The sequence below is a fragment of the Rhincodon typus genome, chromosome 14 (assembly GCF_021869965.1).
Source record: "Rhincodon typus isolate 14 chromosome 14, sRhiTyp1.1, whole genome shotgun sequence".
NCBI classification, from domain to species: domain Eukaryota; kingdom Metazoa; phylum Chordata; class Chondrichthyes; order Orectolobiformes; family Rhincodontidae; genus Rhincodon; species Rhincodon typus.
The window spans coordinates 26,332,581-26,348,263 of NC_063345.1; the positions used below are offsets into that span (position 1 = coordinate 26,332,581).

The 15,683-nt window shown below is 39.1% G+C and overlaps 1 protein-coding gene across 2 annotated transcripts in view; it reads left to right on the forward strand.

The window, feature by feature from the left end:
- LOC109914397 (glutamate receptor 3-like) overlaps nt 1–15,683 on the forward strand; it is a 341,630-nt gene that overhangs the window by 149,646 nt on the left and 176,301 nt on the right. For both annotated transcript variants that reach the window (XM_048605151.1, XM_048605152.1), the window contains exons 4-6: nt 3,722–3,909; nt 6,848–6,901; nt 13,446–13,607. In XM_048605151.1, coding sequence (XP_048461108.1) covers nt 3,722–3,909; nt 6,848–6,901; nt 13,446–13,607 — 404 coding nt within the window. The remainder of the gene's footprint in view (nt 1–3,721; nt 3,910–6,847; nt 6,902–13,445; nt 13,608–15,683) is intronic.

Consider the following 15,683-nt stretch of genomic DNA (forward strand, 5'->3'; position numbering starts at 1 on the left):
TCTGTGCTGTATATCTCTGTGACTCTATGACTTTGATTTTGCTAGCATTTTCCTGTGTATTACTAAAATGACGTGTTGCTAAAGATTTTCAAATTGCTGTCATCAGGATAAATGCAAGAATGCCAAATTGAAAACAAGGACAACAATTTACACCAAAGGCAAAAGTTGTACTGACTGGCTGGCAGGTTGACTGATTAAGAAAGGCATTCACATGGAGAAAGCAATGGAGAATCACAGGCATCGCATAATCTGAATAGGTGCAAGGATTACACACATTCATTTTATTTGCATAGAACAGGTTGTTGCATGAATACATGCCAAATCTAGAAAGTGGAAATGAGCCATATTACAAACTTGACTGATTAACTGAAATTGGCTGTTAGTGTAGCTATTAGCACACTCGAAGTTGTTCAGCCAGTGTGGTTCAATTACGGATTCACATTTAACAGTAGACCTGGTTTTTTTGCAGTTTTTCAAACATAGGCTGGTTGAGGTCAATCTGTACTCTGTCTAGTATGAATAGCCAGGGAAACGTGTTATTTTATTCAATCAGCCAGTCATTGGCACATATAGTCTGTACGTCAGATCACGTCAGCACTGCAGTGACTATCACCTCTCAAACAGCAATAGCACTGAGAAGGTAAGTGCTTTGAACAGTACCCTGACTATGGCTGAAGCTCTTCACTGTAACTGTTTGAAAGGCTTTCAGCTTGTCAGTTTCACTCAGTAGTCCTTCCCACAGTGCACTCACTTTGGACAGCCTGGTGAGTCGCTTACCAGTCGGGGAACTGGTGCCCTAGCTCTTTAAATACAGAATTAAAGCTTGAATCAGGTCTTACAGTCTTGACCAGATCTAAGGGAATTTCCTTTTCACCTCAGAACCTAGTTGGGTGAAACACATAGGACAGCTAAATTGTGTGGGGATCTTAATCTGATCTGATTTTTAGGGGATTTAACTCCTTGCAAATGCCACTCTGAGAAGATGTTATCCTTTGTTTCTGATAAGGAGAGGATGACTGCTATAGTGATCTTAATGAATTGTTAAATTTGCAGATGGGTATTGGAGGGGGAAGAGTGTCCGCATTGGTTTGGAATAGCGAAGGAATTGATGAATGGGATAGCAATAGAATGTTAAATTTGATCTCTGAATTCAATTGCACTGGTAATATTCAGTGTATCATATCATTGCTGGGTGTAGGCTGCAATTACCATTAATTTATTGTTACAGGATTGCAGTTTTAGCTGTCTGTACTCTGTTTTATAATTATCACATATTTACTCTAATATTAGTATCATACAGTTGTACTCACATTTAATAGTTCTGGGAGCTGCTTGCATTATAATCGCATAAATTATTATTATTGGTATGTGCGTGCCTGGAAAATCACAAAATGTGAGAGGTAGAGCCGTACTTTAATAAAGAATGTCAAGAGCTTGTACATGCTATTATTTTCTTTTAAAGAGCTATTAACTTGAAAGCAATCTTAATAACTCAGTGGAACAATGAGAAGATGCACTTTATTCATAGCAATCCAGATTGAAAACAAAACTATGGGTTGAATCCTGTAGGATTCTGCATGACATGGGCTGAGCTGAAATATGTTTCAGAATTGGATGACACGTCGTGTGAGGCCAATCTCAACATCGGGAGCATCTCATTGCATTTGTATGCTTTTTCCAAGCAGTGTGACAAGTTTCTCACCAAACAGCAACAGTTTCCAATTAAGGCAGATTATAGCTTATTAAACACCTTATTAATGACACACCTCACCTCATTAATATTAGGCTTCCCACCTTATTGAACACGACAAACAAGCTGGATGTAGAAAATTCTCAACATGGAAATCAGAGCAGGTACATTAAGTCATGGGCAGTCTCCAATATCAATTCAGGGCCTTAAACACAATCAGTCAGCCAATCGGGGCATTCAGAGTCAGGATTCTCTCATATAAGGAGAGAAGGGCTGAATTTCGGGCAGCCCACTACCCATCTTTTCTTTGATGCCCCATTGTGGGCTGTTTGCCTCCTGGAACGAGAGAGAGCGGAAGGTATTACGGGAGTTGAAAGTGTGTGGCACAGCTGGTATTTTTGATGAAGGTGGAGAGGTGTACCTAGCAAGTGAGTAGGCAGCGTAGAGGGTATGCAATGAGAGTAGTGTCAGGGGTTGAGGTGGATGAGAGTGAGTGAGGAAAGATGTAGGAGATATTAGTGAGAGTGTAGAGCATGAGCCTTGGTGGGATGTGGGAACAGTAGCAGAGATAGAATGAGTGTGAGGTATCAGAGAGAAGATTGTGGCACTTATGCTGGTGGAATGCATTAGGTCATTGACCACCTTCTTAGGGTGCTTGGCATTTCTCCAGATGGCTGAGACTGCACTGACCCGTATTGCACTCACCTGTACGTCACCCATCCAGCAGGAACTTTGGGTCCCTGCCCACAAAGTGCCCACATGTTGTGAGCCAAATGTCAGGGAACATGCAGGACAGCTCTGGACTGACAGTGTTTTCTAGGTGCACAGCTAGCTTTTAAACATGGTGCAGTAGCAAAGGGTGCAAATGTTTTAGCAGATAGCTGCTGAATGGTGAATTATTCTGGGAATGACTCCTGGTAAGATGGGGATGGAATCAGGAGTGAGGGACAGCACTGAGGTGAGTTAATGAGATGCATTTGATAAGAAACTTGATAAATCTCACTGCCCCCTGCGGTAAGTATCCCTTTAAAAAATTCAAAGCAAACTGCAACAAGCTGTAAAAAAGCATGAAATTTAGCTCTATGCTTTAATTACTGGTCTGAGTATTCCAACATTGAGACATTCAGGAGGGAATTGGATCATTATTGGATAGATACAGTGTGGGAATAAAGCAGGAGATTGTCACTAAGTAATTTCATGTGCCGGTACAGGCATGATGGGCCAAATGGCCTTCCTATGTGCCACAACACTTTTGCCACAAACAGAAAATAAAGATGACATTCAGGTAGAGAAGAATTGAGGTTGTCCAGTGCTGATCTTTTAACAAGGAACCAGAACATAAATTGGTAAAACTCTCTGGACAAGCATAAATGAAACAAAAACAAAATTGCTGGAAAAGCTCAGCAAGTCTGGCAGCATCTGTGAAGGAAAAAAGAGAGTTAACGTTTCGGGTCCAGTGACCCTTCCTCAGAACTCAGTTCTGATTTACAGCATCCGCAGTTCTTTCAGTTTTTATTAAGCATAAATGAAAGATAGTTTCCTGTCAGAGGTGCAGAGATGGCCATTTTTATAGGTGGAAACTCGTTCAGTCTGAGCGGTTTGATGGACAGCTGTAAAAGGTGAAGGAGACTCACACATAAAAAAGTTAAGAGCGCAACTTGCTTATGCCCAAATTTCTGCATTCTGTTAAGCACGTAATTAACTTATGCCTAGATGATACATGTCTCTGAACTCAAATCCAGTGGAAAGTCTTAGGTTTGCTTTCCATTACAAAGCTCTCATTTTGACCAGCAAGATTTTTGGGTCAGTGATGTGCAGCACAAATCTGGAGTAAAGCTCTTCAACAAAACCTGGAGCATTTGACATTGTAAACAAAAATGTTCTGCGAGATTGGGTTCCTCAGCTTCGACCTGCTCAAAGGATACAACTGGAAAGCGTTGCGAAATACCAAATAATAAACTTCTATAAAATCCGTCTTCGGAAATAATTCAGTGCTTCATTCTTAAATTTATGTTTCTTTTCTTTTGTCAGGATATTCCATCCTTCAGGTAATCATGGAAGCTGCCGTTCAGAATAACTGGCAAGTTACAGCAAAATCAGTTGGAAGCATCACTGATGTGATGGAATATAGAAGAATCTTTGAGGAAATGGACAAAAGACAAGAAAGAAGATATTTAATAGACTGTGAACTAAACAGACTAAATGCTATTCTGGATCAGGTAATTGCTGTTTGTGTAGTACCTTTATTTTTAACAGAAAGAATTATTTTGTATTCATTGTGGTGGCATTGTGATCCTGTTAAACCCAGTGCTGGTAATGCAACAGTAGACTTTCTGTTCTAATGCAAAGCCACATCCATCCTCACATCCCCAGCAGACTACCTACTGATAATGTCGAATTTACTCAGCAAGAATGCTGTAATCCTGCTCTCTTTGAGTTGCTGCCTCATATACACATTATAAGAGGATCACTCTAATAGCATTAGTGTTGGTGGTGCTGGTTGTGAAAGATTGTAAGCTCAATTGAATAATGTAGTTTTGAAGGTCAGCTCACAAGGTTTATAGCCATGGTCTTAAGTGTTACTTACATTTACTACTCCTTTGCTTTTCACTGCAGCTGTAAAAATAAAAATTATTCTCTCTATACATTCTCTATAATCAGGCTAGCTTTTACTCACTGCTTCACTTGAATTGATAACTTCTATTGCCTGATTAAAACATCCTAATAAGATAGTTAGTTCTTCAGGTAATAGAAAAGTGGTAGAAGTCCACTGACATTTCACATAAAAATGAGTGAAAAGGCAAGCTTTGTAATAGGAGGCAATCTGGTTTATGATGTTGCTTTTAAATTTGAGGCAGCACCATTAGCCAGATTTTTGTTGCAGGCGTAATTAAAATCCCAAGATGGTTTTCAGTACCAGAATATAGCAGCACAATCTTTTGATGCCGTCATTGATCTTACATGAAACTTTGTCATGCCTTCCTGTTAAATTTATCCCAATTGATGTATGCTGATTTATGTTGAGCTACATTCATGAGAAATTATATTCCATAGAAATATGGACATTTTTCTTCCATGCATCTAGTAAAAGTTACACTCCTGAGGACACGTGCTATAAATTAATTGGGTAAAAATTATGATTAATAGATAACCCTTCAATTTGACAGTAAAGACTGAATGTTAAGGAAAATGCAAGCACGCTATTCAAGCATCACGGGAAAGGGGTTGGGTTGTTACTTTTAAACAGTTGAGGGTAATGAATGAAGAAAAGAACAAAGAAATAGGTGATTTTTTTTTAGAAGCTGATAGATTCGAAGTGGTAACCATTTACCAGCAACAACATAGTCAGGCTCATAGATTAAAGTAGGGGGAGAAAGATAAAGCAGTGGTAACAGAAGGTTTACATTCTAAATCTCTGACTACACAGCAGGAACCAGAACCTTATAGATATTGGAAAGATTGAAAAGGTGAACTAATTCTAAATTTTGGAGAAAGACTTCTATGGAAACATTATTTTGTAACTCAAACTTCCCCTGTCCACTCCTGCTTTCCCACTGTATTTGTATTTCAAAATGAGAAAACCAGTCTGAAAGGCCATGTACCATACTGCAGGCTGCCAACAAATTTCATGGGGTGGGTGGGATGGGGGTTGGGAGGGTGGTAAATCAAGAATTAATCTAGTGCATAATTTGGGATAGTTTCTAACATAGTGGATGCTGTCTTGACGGATTTTCAGAGGACTTTCAATACAGGAGATTATTAGTAAAAGTGAAAGTACGCAAAATCAGAGAAAGCCTGGTGTCATGTATTGATAATTGGTCAGAAAGTTAGAAGATGGAGGGTTAGGATAGACAATACATATTCTGGTTGGACATGGCAAGACATCTGTACAAAGTCCAACATTTTTCACAACACAGAATTAATGACATGGATGAGGGAAAAGAGGGATGAACTATAATCTGGGCATGCCTAGACAAAGAGGCCTGATACTAACTTGAAATTGGTCCTTGGGCCTCATGAGGAATTTACCCTTTTGTATATTCATAGGCAGATTGTACTGAGTGTCAAACCATTTGTGTTACTGACAGCTGTCTGATGATAAGTTCCAGGAGGAAGTTGAGGTGGCAAGGTCAGCACAATGATTGGGAAGACGATTGCTCCTCCTGGTGCCACAGAAAAGATTTTTACAGGCAAACCTTAACAAAGAGGATCTTTAATTGGTGACCAAAAGGGTCAATAAGTTTCAAGCAGAACACGGCAGGTGCTGGTCCCATTTGGCATTCATTAATTTACTGAGGAGGAATCCTTCAAAATGATTCAACCCTTCATTTCATTTTTAGGCAACTTACTTGTTCAGATTGTCTGCCTCAGATACCCAATAAAAAGGGCCTCCTGAATTTAGCAATTGATTAAATACCTGGGTAGTTTGGGCACAAGCTATCCCACTGCTAACTCTGTATGCATTGTCCCTTGTTCGCCATAAAATTGTAAATCCAAATTTGTAGATCACACTAAGGTAAGATACCTGGTGAAATGTGGAAGTAAATTACAAGGGGAAATAGACTGAATGGGACAAACCTATGGCAGCTGAAGCTTGATGTGTTCAGAGTGGGACCATCTGCTTTTGATTCATTAGAAATTAATCAGAATATTTTCTTCACGGTACGAGGCAAGGAACTGTGAGGATTGCTGGCCAGTTATGTAGAAAGGCCAAATGAATAAAACGGAGAGACAGGCCGACATAAGCAGGTGGTGAAAACAAATATATTTTCTACGTCTCTGATTATTCAGTAGGAGACAGAACCTTTCAACCAACAGCGTGTAAGTAAATCATTTAAAACTAGTGCACAGACTCAAAAATAAAACATATTAAAAATGAATTGTATAGCTTTTTAATGCCAAATTGAGGAAATTATGCAATAGTTGCAGACCTTTGGTCAAATCTCGTCTGAAGTACAATGTTCAGTTTTGGAGTTAGTTCTCAGCAAAGAAATAGCTATGGAGGATTCTGTCCAACACTGAGTCACCAGAATGAGATCCCTGTCTCCCTGCATTGACTCAAACATTTACAGTGCAATTCATTTTCACTCTGAGTAGACCTTAAAGAGCTGATTTGTTCAAACATTTTCACAGATTATTCTTTTCTTTTGTGGATAGGCGGTAAATGTTGGTAAAAACATCCGAGGCTACCACTACATGTTGGCTACTCTGGTAAGTGCTTTCTTTGTGTTGATTGAATCTATAAAAGGATGGCTAAGTGATGTATGAGTTAGAAATTGATCTTTTAACTCTAAGTTTGCATCCAACTCAAACTCAGGATTTGCTGCCCACGTGGATCCAATTGAAATTAATTTAGTCACTCGCTATCCATTGCCAAATGAATATTGGTCCACAATACCTAACTGATATTAACCATTAAGCATTGAGACCAAAGGTTGTAAGCTCAAAGGCTGGGTGCTGTGAGATATATGGAAAATTGCATTAGTGCAATGGAGATACATGGGACACATCATCAGAATGAGGAAAGAGTAGGGAGAAATTCACTCTGAACAAAACTATGTTATAGCTCATAAAACAAAATACTTTGGTTTCTGACAATCATAAATAGAACAGAAAATGATTGAAATGCTGAGCAGCTATGGAGAAAGAAACAGAGTTAATGTTCATATCCATGTCTTTTGAGTTAGAAATGTAATAAATTTTAAAATATGAAGGGAAGTGGAAAAAGAACACAGGTGAGATCTGTTACAGTGTGGAAGATAGAAATGTTTAAAGGACAAAAGAAGCTGGCATTGCAAGGCCAAAGAGATTGGCACTGAGACAAGATAAAGAAACGAACCATGCTTCCAAAGACAGTGTTCATGGCAAAAAGATGAATAGCTGCCATTGCAGAAGCAAAAACAAGAGAAATACAAGCAAAAATCTAATCAAGCAAAGGGAAAGGAGACAAAATGAGGACAGAGGTTATCGCCTAAAATTGATGAATTCAAATGTTGAGTCCAGATGTTTGGAAATTCCCTAATTGAAAGACAAGGGGCTGAACTTACAGGGCGAGGGACACAGTCTGCAACACATGGCTGTTTGTCCCCCCAACTGTCCCCCACCTCCCGGAAGAAAAACTGTAAATTAATAGACCTGACAGAACTCCCTTATCTTGCTGTGGAGTGCTACATTGTTTAATTGTGAGACTTTTCTGTTGCTTTCTGGAGAGGTGCACTCTCAGAAACTGATGACCTTAATCGGGAGGTGAGATTGCGAAGAGGGGACACAGAAGCCTCAGCTGTGGGTAGGGGGAGAGGAGATAAAAGACTCTGCAAAGGATGGAGAGAGGCTGCGCTGTGATCAGAGGGACTGCACATGTTGGGGGCATGGACTGGGGAGTGAGGACCTGCAAAATAGGAAGAGAAGCTGCAGCTGGGGAGAGGACTTCCAAATGGTAGAGAGGAGATGGAAAGGGGAATGAGAGGCTGTTATGAGGAGTGGGTGTATGAAATGAGAAATGAGAACCTGAAATGGTTGAAGGGGTATGACAAAGGGGAGAATGAAGCTTCAAAGGGGAACAAACAGTTTTAACAAACTAGGTTTTAATGAAGAGTTGCAATTTTTAACAAAGAAATATTCATCTAACTCTGAACAGCAAAACTGAGGTAATGAATTCCTTGCAATTAACATAGAGTGTTTAGGTTAAAGTTCAGGTCAGGAGCCACTACATGGGGGAAAATGTAATTGATATTCTATTGAACATTGGGTCAATTATATAATTTAATATTGAATTGTTTTATTTCATAACAATTTGCTTCTACGTGTTATCACATCTCAAAGTGTTTAACATACAATAAATTACTTTATATGCTGTGCTCTGTTAGAGATAAATATGCATTGATTTAGTTGTGAGTTTAGTCATGGAAAGCATGTTTAGGGTGATTCCCTTTTGTGTATAGAAATGTGTCAGTTATGTTTTTTTATTAAAACCTTTGCTAACTTATATCAGCTCTTTTGTGTGGATTTAAATACCATGGTTTCTAGAAAATTAATATCCTTGTGATTTTTTTGCTTTAAATTGAGCAGTGATGAACTGAGGATACTGATGAATTCTAATTCTGCTTCTCATGTGATGTCAGACTCCCATGATATAGTCACAAATGCAGAGGTGTTGTTATAAAGTGCGTGCACACCTAATTAAGGAATTAGTGAGACTGAAAAAGAAGCCCTGGAAACCCAAAAAGTGAAAAGGTGGACTTCAAGAAATCATAAGAGGACCCTCCTCATATGATTTAAAATATAATTTGAACCCTGAGGGAAAATGTACCTGGTGTAATTCTGGGAGGGCTGAGAGAAGAACTGCAGGTAATGGGTTATGTGAAACTGAGGGACTTCTTAACCACAATGGAGTTGAGTCCACGATTGTGGAAAATTAAGACATATCAGAAGCATAAATATGAAAGATTAAATCATCAGAACAGATGCAACGGAAATAAAGAAACTAGGAGAGTGAAATGGATTCTTTATAGGAAGCAGATTATATGGAAGTGTAGTTAAGGTGACTACAGGAGCAGGTGGGCTTACAATGAACATTTGAATTCCCAAGAAATTGGGATAGAAAAATTGAGAAAGGAAAAGGAAGAGTTGAAATTGGGCTATATGAAGATGAGAGAGGGATGGAAATTGAAAAACACAGTTGATGAAATGTTCCAAGGGTAGATTCAGAAATATCATCTGTACAGTCATCAGTGTAATGGAAAAAGAGGTGCTTGGGTAGGACTGGAACAAGCACAGTGACGAGACAATGTGAAAGAACAAGCAAAAGCCTGGCATAATAGGACTCATGAGGGTACCTATTGCAACACCTCCATTTGAAGGAGGTGAATGGAGTTGAAGGAGGGTTTGTTGATTGTTCAAACAAGTTCAACCTGGCAGAGGACAGTGGTGGTGGATAGAGTTTGTTTGTACTTCCATTCAAGAAAGAATGGAGAACCCTAAGGCCATCTTCATGATGGAAGGGTTGTAGGGAAATTGTGTGAACATGGTGAAGAGGAGATGTTTTGGAACAAGAAAGTGGAAATTGTTAAATTAACATCTCATAAAATAATAAAGTAGTCCATTCCCACCTTCAGTAACACCTGAACCAATTCATACCTGAACTTGTAAGTGACAAGTGCCATTCATGCCACACAAGTATCAGACCATAACGATATCACAAGAGAAACTAACCACCTACACTTGGACGTTCATTGACATTATCACCAATGAATTGCCCACCAATAACATCATGGGGAGAGTCACCATTGACTCGAAGCAAAACTGGAACAGACACATAAATACTGTTGATACAAGGGTAGGTCAGAGGTTGTTTATTCTGTGATGAATGACTCACCTCTCCACTCTCTAAAACTTGATGACCATCGACAAACCATAAGTTAGAAGTGTGGTGGAATATTTTCCATTTAACTGGATGAGTGCAACTCAAATCACACAAAAGAACTTGACTCCACCCAGGACAAAGCAGTCATTGCCAGTCAGTCCACCACTTTAAATATTCACATCCTCAACCACTGATGTACAATAGCTGCAATGTGTATCATGTATAAGATGCACTGCAGCAACTTGCTAAGGTTTCTTCAGTAGCACCTCCAAAATGTGCAATCTCTTCCACTTAGAAGAACAAGGGTAATATACACATGAAAACACAAATAGCTGCAAGTTCCCTCTAACTCATACACCATCATGACTTGGAACTATGTGTCCATGTCTTCTTCATCACTGGATCAAAATCCTGAAACTCTCTATTTATCACTACCATGTGTACCTACACCAAGCTGGCCACAGTGGTTCAAGGACGAGTTTCACCACCTTCTCAAAGGCGATTAAGAATGTACCATTCATGCTAGCTTCACCAATGACAGCCATGTCCCATTTAAAAGAAAGACCATGCTCCATCTTTTCCTGAGCACCACATACATTTTCTGCTAGGATTGAGAGAATTAAAACCAATTTTTCAACTTCATTCTTATGAATCATTTTCAAATTTGCTCTCTGTTTAGTTCTTCTTCATTTTTGAATCATTTACCATCACTTTATTTTGCTTGTTCTTTCACATTGCCTCGTCACCTTGCACAAGTCAATTTAATTTTCCATTGCTCTGTTTTTGTGTAAAACTAAGGTAATAAGCAAGTGGTGCAATGCCAGAAAATTGCTTCTGACGTTTGGCTAGTGCCATTTGACCAATCTGAAATAAACAGTTGCAATGAAAAATTTGCAACCAGTGAAGCCCAGAGAGCAACCTGAGCAACACTGCATGCTCCCTGTAAATTGTGCTTACTCTAATGCTAACCCTGTCGCACTACTGCAAAGCCATTGGCAATGTGCCATGCAGGAGACCAAAAGACAATGCTTCCTTCAAGATGTGTGCATTTCCAACTATAGTGCAATCTTAAAGGGACTGCACAGGACAAATAAAAATTAGACAAAACACTAATTGCACTGGTTGCAAATTACATTCTGACCGTCATGAGAGACCCCTTCAAATTCTTAGAGGTGCACAAAGTTCTATCCTGGCAATAAATTTTAAGCATCACAAGACTGAGGGGAGACATATCAGCACCTCCAAACATCTGAAGTTGAACAAAACAAGGAAAACAAATCTAAGCACTGTTCAATTCTAACTTGGCCCAGTGTGATGCTCAGTTCAGAATTAGATAACCTCCAGTAAATGCAGATATATCAGGGTTTTTCCTCTGAAGGCATTTTCTCATCATTACAAAATGAAAAGTGTTTCAGTGTAAAAATAAATCACAGTTTAACTGCATCCTGAAATTATCCGAGAAAATGCATCCTGCTTCATAATTCCTAAGATGACTACGGTGGGCAATTTCACAATTCACTGGGCAACTCAGAAAAATCTATAGAAATAGACATTTGCGAATAAATGTTTTCTGTATTTTTATTTTGATCACTCCTGCTGTACAGTATAGGAATCCCAGTAAGGATTTTTAATCAGGCCTGAAGAAATCCTATCTAGTTTATTGCACTGCAGATATTTCACGATTGATATTTTGTCAGTTATTGGTTGAACCTTCTCAGCTCAATCATGCATGTGGTACTTGCAAATGACTACGCTTTCTTTCTTAAACTAGGAAAGAATAGTGCATTGCCTCTGGTACAATATTGCCTGAACACCAACAGTAGCTGAGGTAATGTAGCAAATCAAAACAGTGCAGATTTTACTAATTGGACAGCAAAGTACACAGCTTTGCCACATGTCAAAACTGACTGTGTGTTGCCAAAATCAGTCCTAAAGACAACTTTGAATTGATTAGTTGCTACAAAAACAGGTCTGAGTTTTTATTTGATAAATCATTGTGAAGCTTAGCTTTCAACTGCTGCTTGTGAAGCTCTTTCTTCACAGCAGCAAGTGTAATGCAGAACAGTGCTACCAATCTGCATGATGCTGTCTTTACTGTGCATTTTACCGTACTTCTCATTCATCACTAACCCTGTCAAATGATTCATTTACATGGTGAGCATAATGTTGCATGTATTGTTCTTCAAGACAATTTGTTTGAGAAATTGCATCTCAATAACTGAAAATGCCTAGTGAAACTAAAGATCCTTTATGCTTTGCTAATTCCTTGCTGAATATGTCCTGCCACCTTCAAAGATCTTTTCACATGAACCCTCAGGTCCCTCTGTTCTTGCAGTCTTTAAAACTGTGTCATTAAATCCATATTATCTCACCTGCCAAAATGCATCATGTCACAATCCTCTGCATTAAAGTTCATCTGCCACTTGTTTTTCCATTCTCCTAACCTATCTATGTCTTGTGTCTGGAGTCATTATCTGCCTCTCCTCTGACTCACTGTGAGATGAGGCAAATAGTTCTGAGGTGGGGGCTCACCAGACCCGAGACGTTAACTCTGATTTTTTCTACACAGATGTTGCCAGACCTGCTGAGCTTTTCCAGCAACCTCTGTTTTTGTTACTGATTTACAGCATTCCGCAGTTCTTTCGGTTTTTATTCAAATAGTTGGGGATTGTTCTAGAAGCAGTTAGACCCTGAGCTATAGGGACTAAATTTGTCTTAGGAAGTAATGTAATAGGGTCAATGGTAAATCAAAAGCCTATTTTACAGTTTTCTTTTCCATTGTCTTTGGCAACTAGCAACTTCCAAAAGTGCATGGTAGCTACAAACACACACTTCAGGATTCTCAAATGTGTGAATCACATTCCAGCACGAGACAAATATTCTAACCACAACGTCCACTACAAAACAGATATGGTGCAAATGTCAATTGTTATTCATCTGGCATATGAGTCCATTCTTTTCAACTGTCAAGTTGCAGAATTCAGTTATTAGGACACAGGGATTTTTAGGTTATTTGATCGCTGAGAAGCATCACAGTTGAGTGAAGTTTTATCCTAAACCAAAGTTCACAGATATGAACTGCACAACACATTCCTGGGCAGGAAGTTTAGAAAGAAATCCTGACTGACTATGTTCTCCTGCGTGCTAAAGTCTCCGACGGAGGATGAAATCCAACAAACTGTGCAGTAGCTAGGGATCAAACCCAGAAGTTTTTATCTATGCAAGTACGTCACATAATACTTTCACCTGCAGAAGGCATCCAGAGAGTCAAGACATCATACTTTTTAAAAAAAATGAATAAGGCATTGTGTGAGAAAATAATTCATCAAGATTATGTAAGATGGTACTTTGTTTCAGTGGTTGAATTGTGCCTGTCTTCTTTGTTCATTGCAGGGCTTCTCTGATCTCGTACTTGATAAATTTATTGAGACAGGAGTCAATGTCACTGGCTTCCAGCTTGTGAATTATGACAATCCAATGGTGCAAAAATTTATGCAGAGGTGGACAAAGCTAGATCAGAGAGAGTATCCTGGAACTGCTGCCAGCACGTTAAAGGTATGGTCTTCACCCTGTAAAATATTCAACCGTCTAGCATTGTTCTGTGTTACAAATTCAGTAGAGAGTAGGTCACACCTTAAAAGTAGAACGGTTGGGATATTTCAGGCTACCTTGTTAATGGTTAAAAGATTCACTCTATAAAATAATTTGCAAAAATTCTGAAATCAGAAACAAAGAAAAACTGTTCAAAGTAACTATGAGGCTATAAAAAGAACAATGGGAATTTAGTCTTACACATAGCTTCAGTTAAATTATAATGAAAAATGTGTCATATGCTCGTATATTAGACAATATGTTTAAGTCTTTAATTGCCATTTGAAGTTTTTATCTTGTTTTATATGTGAAACATTGAAATGGCTAATACAGTAGCTCATTCTGGGGAGCATGGCCGCCATGATCCCATATTCCTGCCCAATCAGTACTGACTGGCATCACAAACCTCTTCCAGATTTAAGATCTTCTTCAGTCTCTCATTCCACTCTCAAACTTCCAGTGTCTTTCAGAAGATCCCAGTCTTCTACTTCTCTTTTTCAGGGTTTCAGTTTCCCACTGTTGTCTCCTGCTGTTGGTTTTCTGTTTTCCTTCTTTACAATCTTGGCCTCTGGTCCTTGTCTATAGTGGCAGCAAATTGTCAAACACTCAGCACAGATAAAAATCACATTTGCATTTGTTTTCTGGGAAATGCAAGACACTCTTAAAAAAAGTGACATCCAGAAAAGAATATGACAGTGTTTTGGCAGTTGATCAGAGCTGAAAAGCTACAGAGATCTCCTCTATACAGCAAAATGGATGTCAATAATAAGATTTAGGCATAGATCGCGTGAAAAAGACAGGAGTCATCAAAGCCACTTTGAGCCTTAAAAAAAGGGGAAGCCTGGTGGATCCAGAGGCTGGTTCCAAGATGGTTCCAAGGTGGCTCTAGTGTTCCAAGGTCATGAGTACCTCGTTCCAGAGTTAGCCAGAGGCAGTTGAAGAATTCTGAAAATGATAACCAGGAAAAGATACCACTGGAGATACAATGCAGGAGCCCTGAGAGTGGGAAGTAACGAGAACGGTCCCAGCGTTGTGTAAAAAGGATAAAAAGACCAGAAGAAAGTAACAAACCATCAAAGGTAATAGAATTCAAGGAGAAGGGAGAAATCTCCTAAGACATCAGAAGGAGGCCACCAAGAGGCAACTAACCAAGAAAGAAGTCTCAGGCAGTGTGTTGACGCTGCATGGAGGGTCCATGTAAGTAAGGCTATGGGAGGCCTTAGGAGAGATGAGAATGGATTGCAATTCAGCCAGGGAGTTAATGTTGGAACGCAGCCCGAAAGATAAGATTGAAGCACCAGGAAATGAGCAAGTGTCTACACAGAGCGAAATTGGAGGGTGTTAAAAAATGGAGTCTTTGAGTGAAGAGTGAATACCCCTGGGAGGAAAATCCAAGTATTAACAAGATTTTTGTGGTTTACAGTGATTATTGACATCTGGGTGAGGCTGCAAACAAATTCTTGATTGTATCTGTAGTTTACTGTGCAGGGTATTGTGTTTAACCCCAAAACCAATGCAGTTTTGTGGCTTTATTCTATCAGTAGTGATCTGAGATCCCAAACATCTGTTTTGTTTAAATAAAAGCTATTGGTCCCTTACCAGAACTCAACTAAACTTGTAGGTCTGATCAGGGATCATAATGCTTGAGACTTGTTTTAGACTAATGTGGAGCAAACAGATCTGAACTACAGTAGTGATTCTGGTTTGCATTCCTGCCATTGATCTGTACCTTCACTCACCAAGAGTTTTCAAAGATTTCAGGTCGTCCAAATGTTTTACTTTTAAATCAAGCCAACTGCAGTAACATACAGACATGGCACTACCTGGAGGTGTTTCATGATACATCTTTAAATGTGATTTGGCCATTTCACACTGAAATTATAACAAGAGATACTGCCAGTGCAAAGATATATAGCATAACTGACTTATACAAATGCATAATTTCAGACGAACTTAGTTCCTGTAGATGACTGGAAAATAAAACAGTTATGATGGGAAATTTACAATCAATTGGGGCGGCACAGTGGCTCAGTGGTTAGC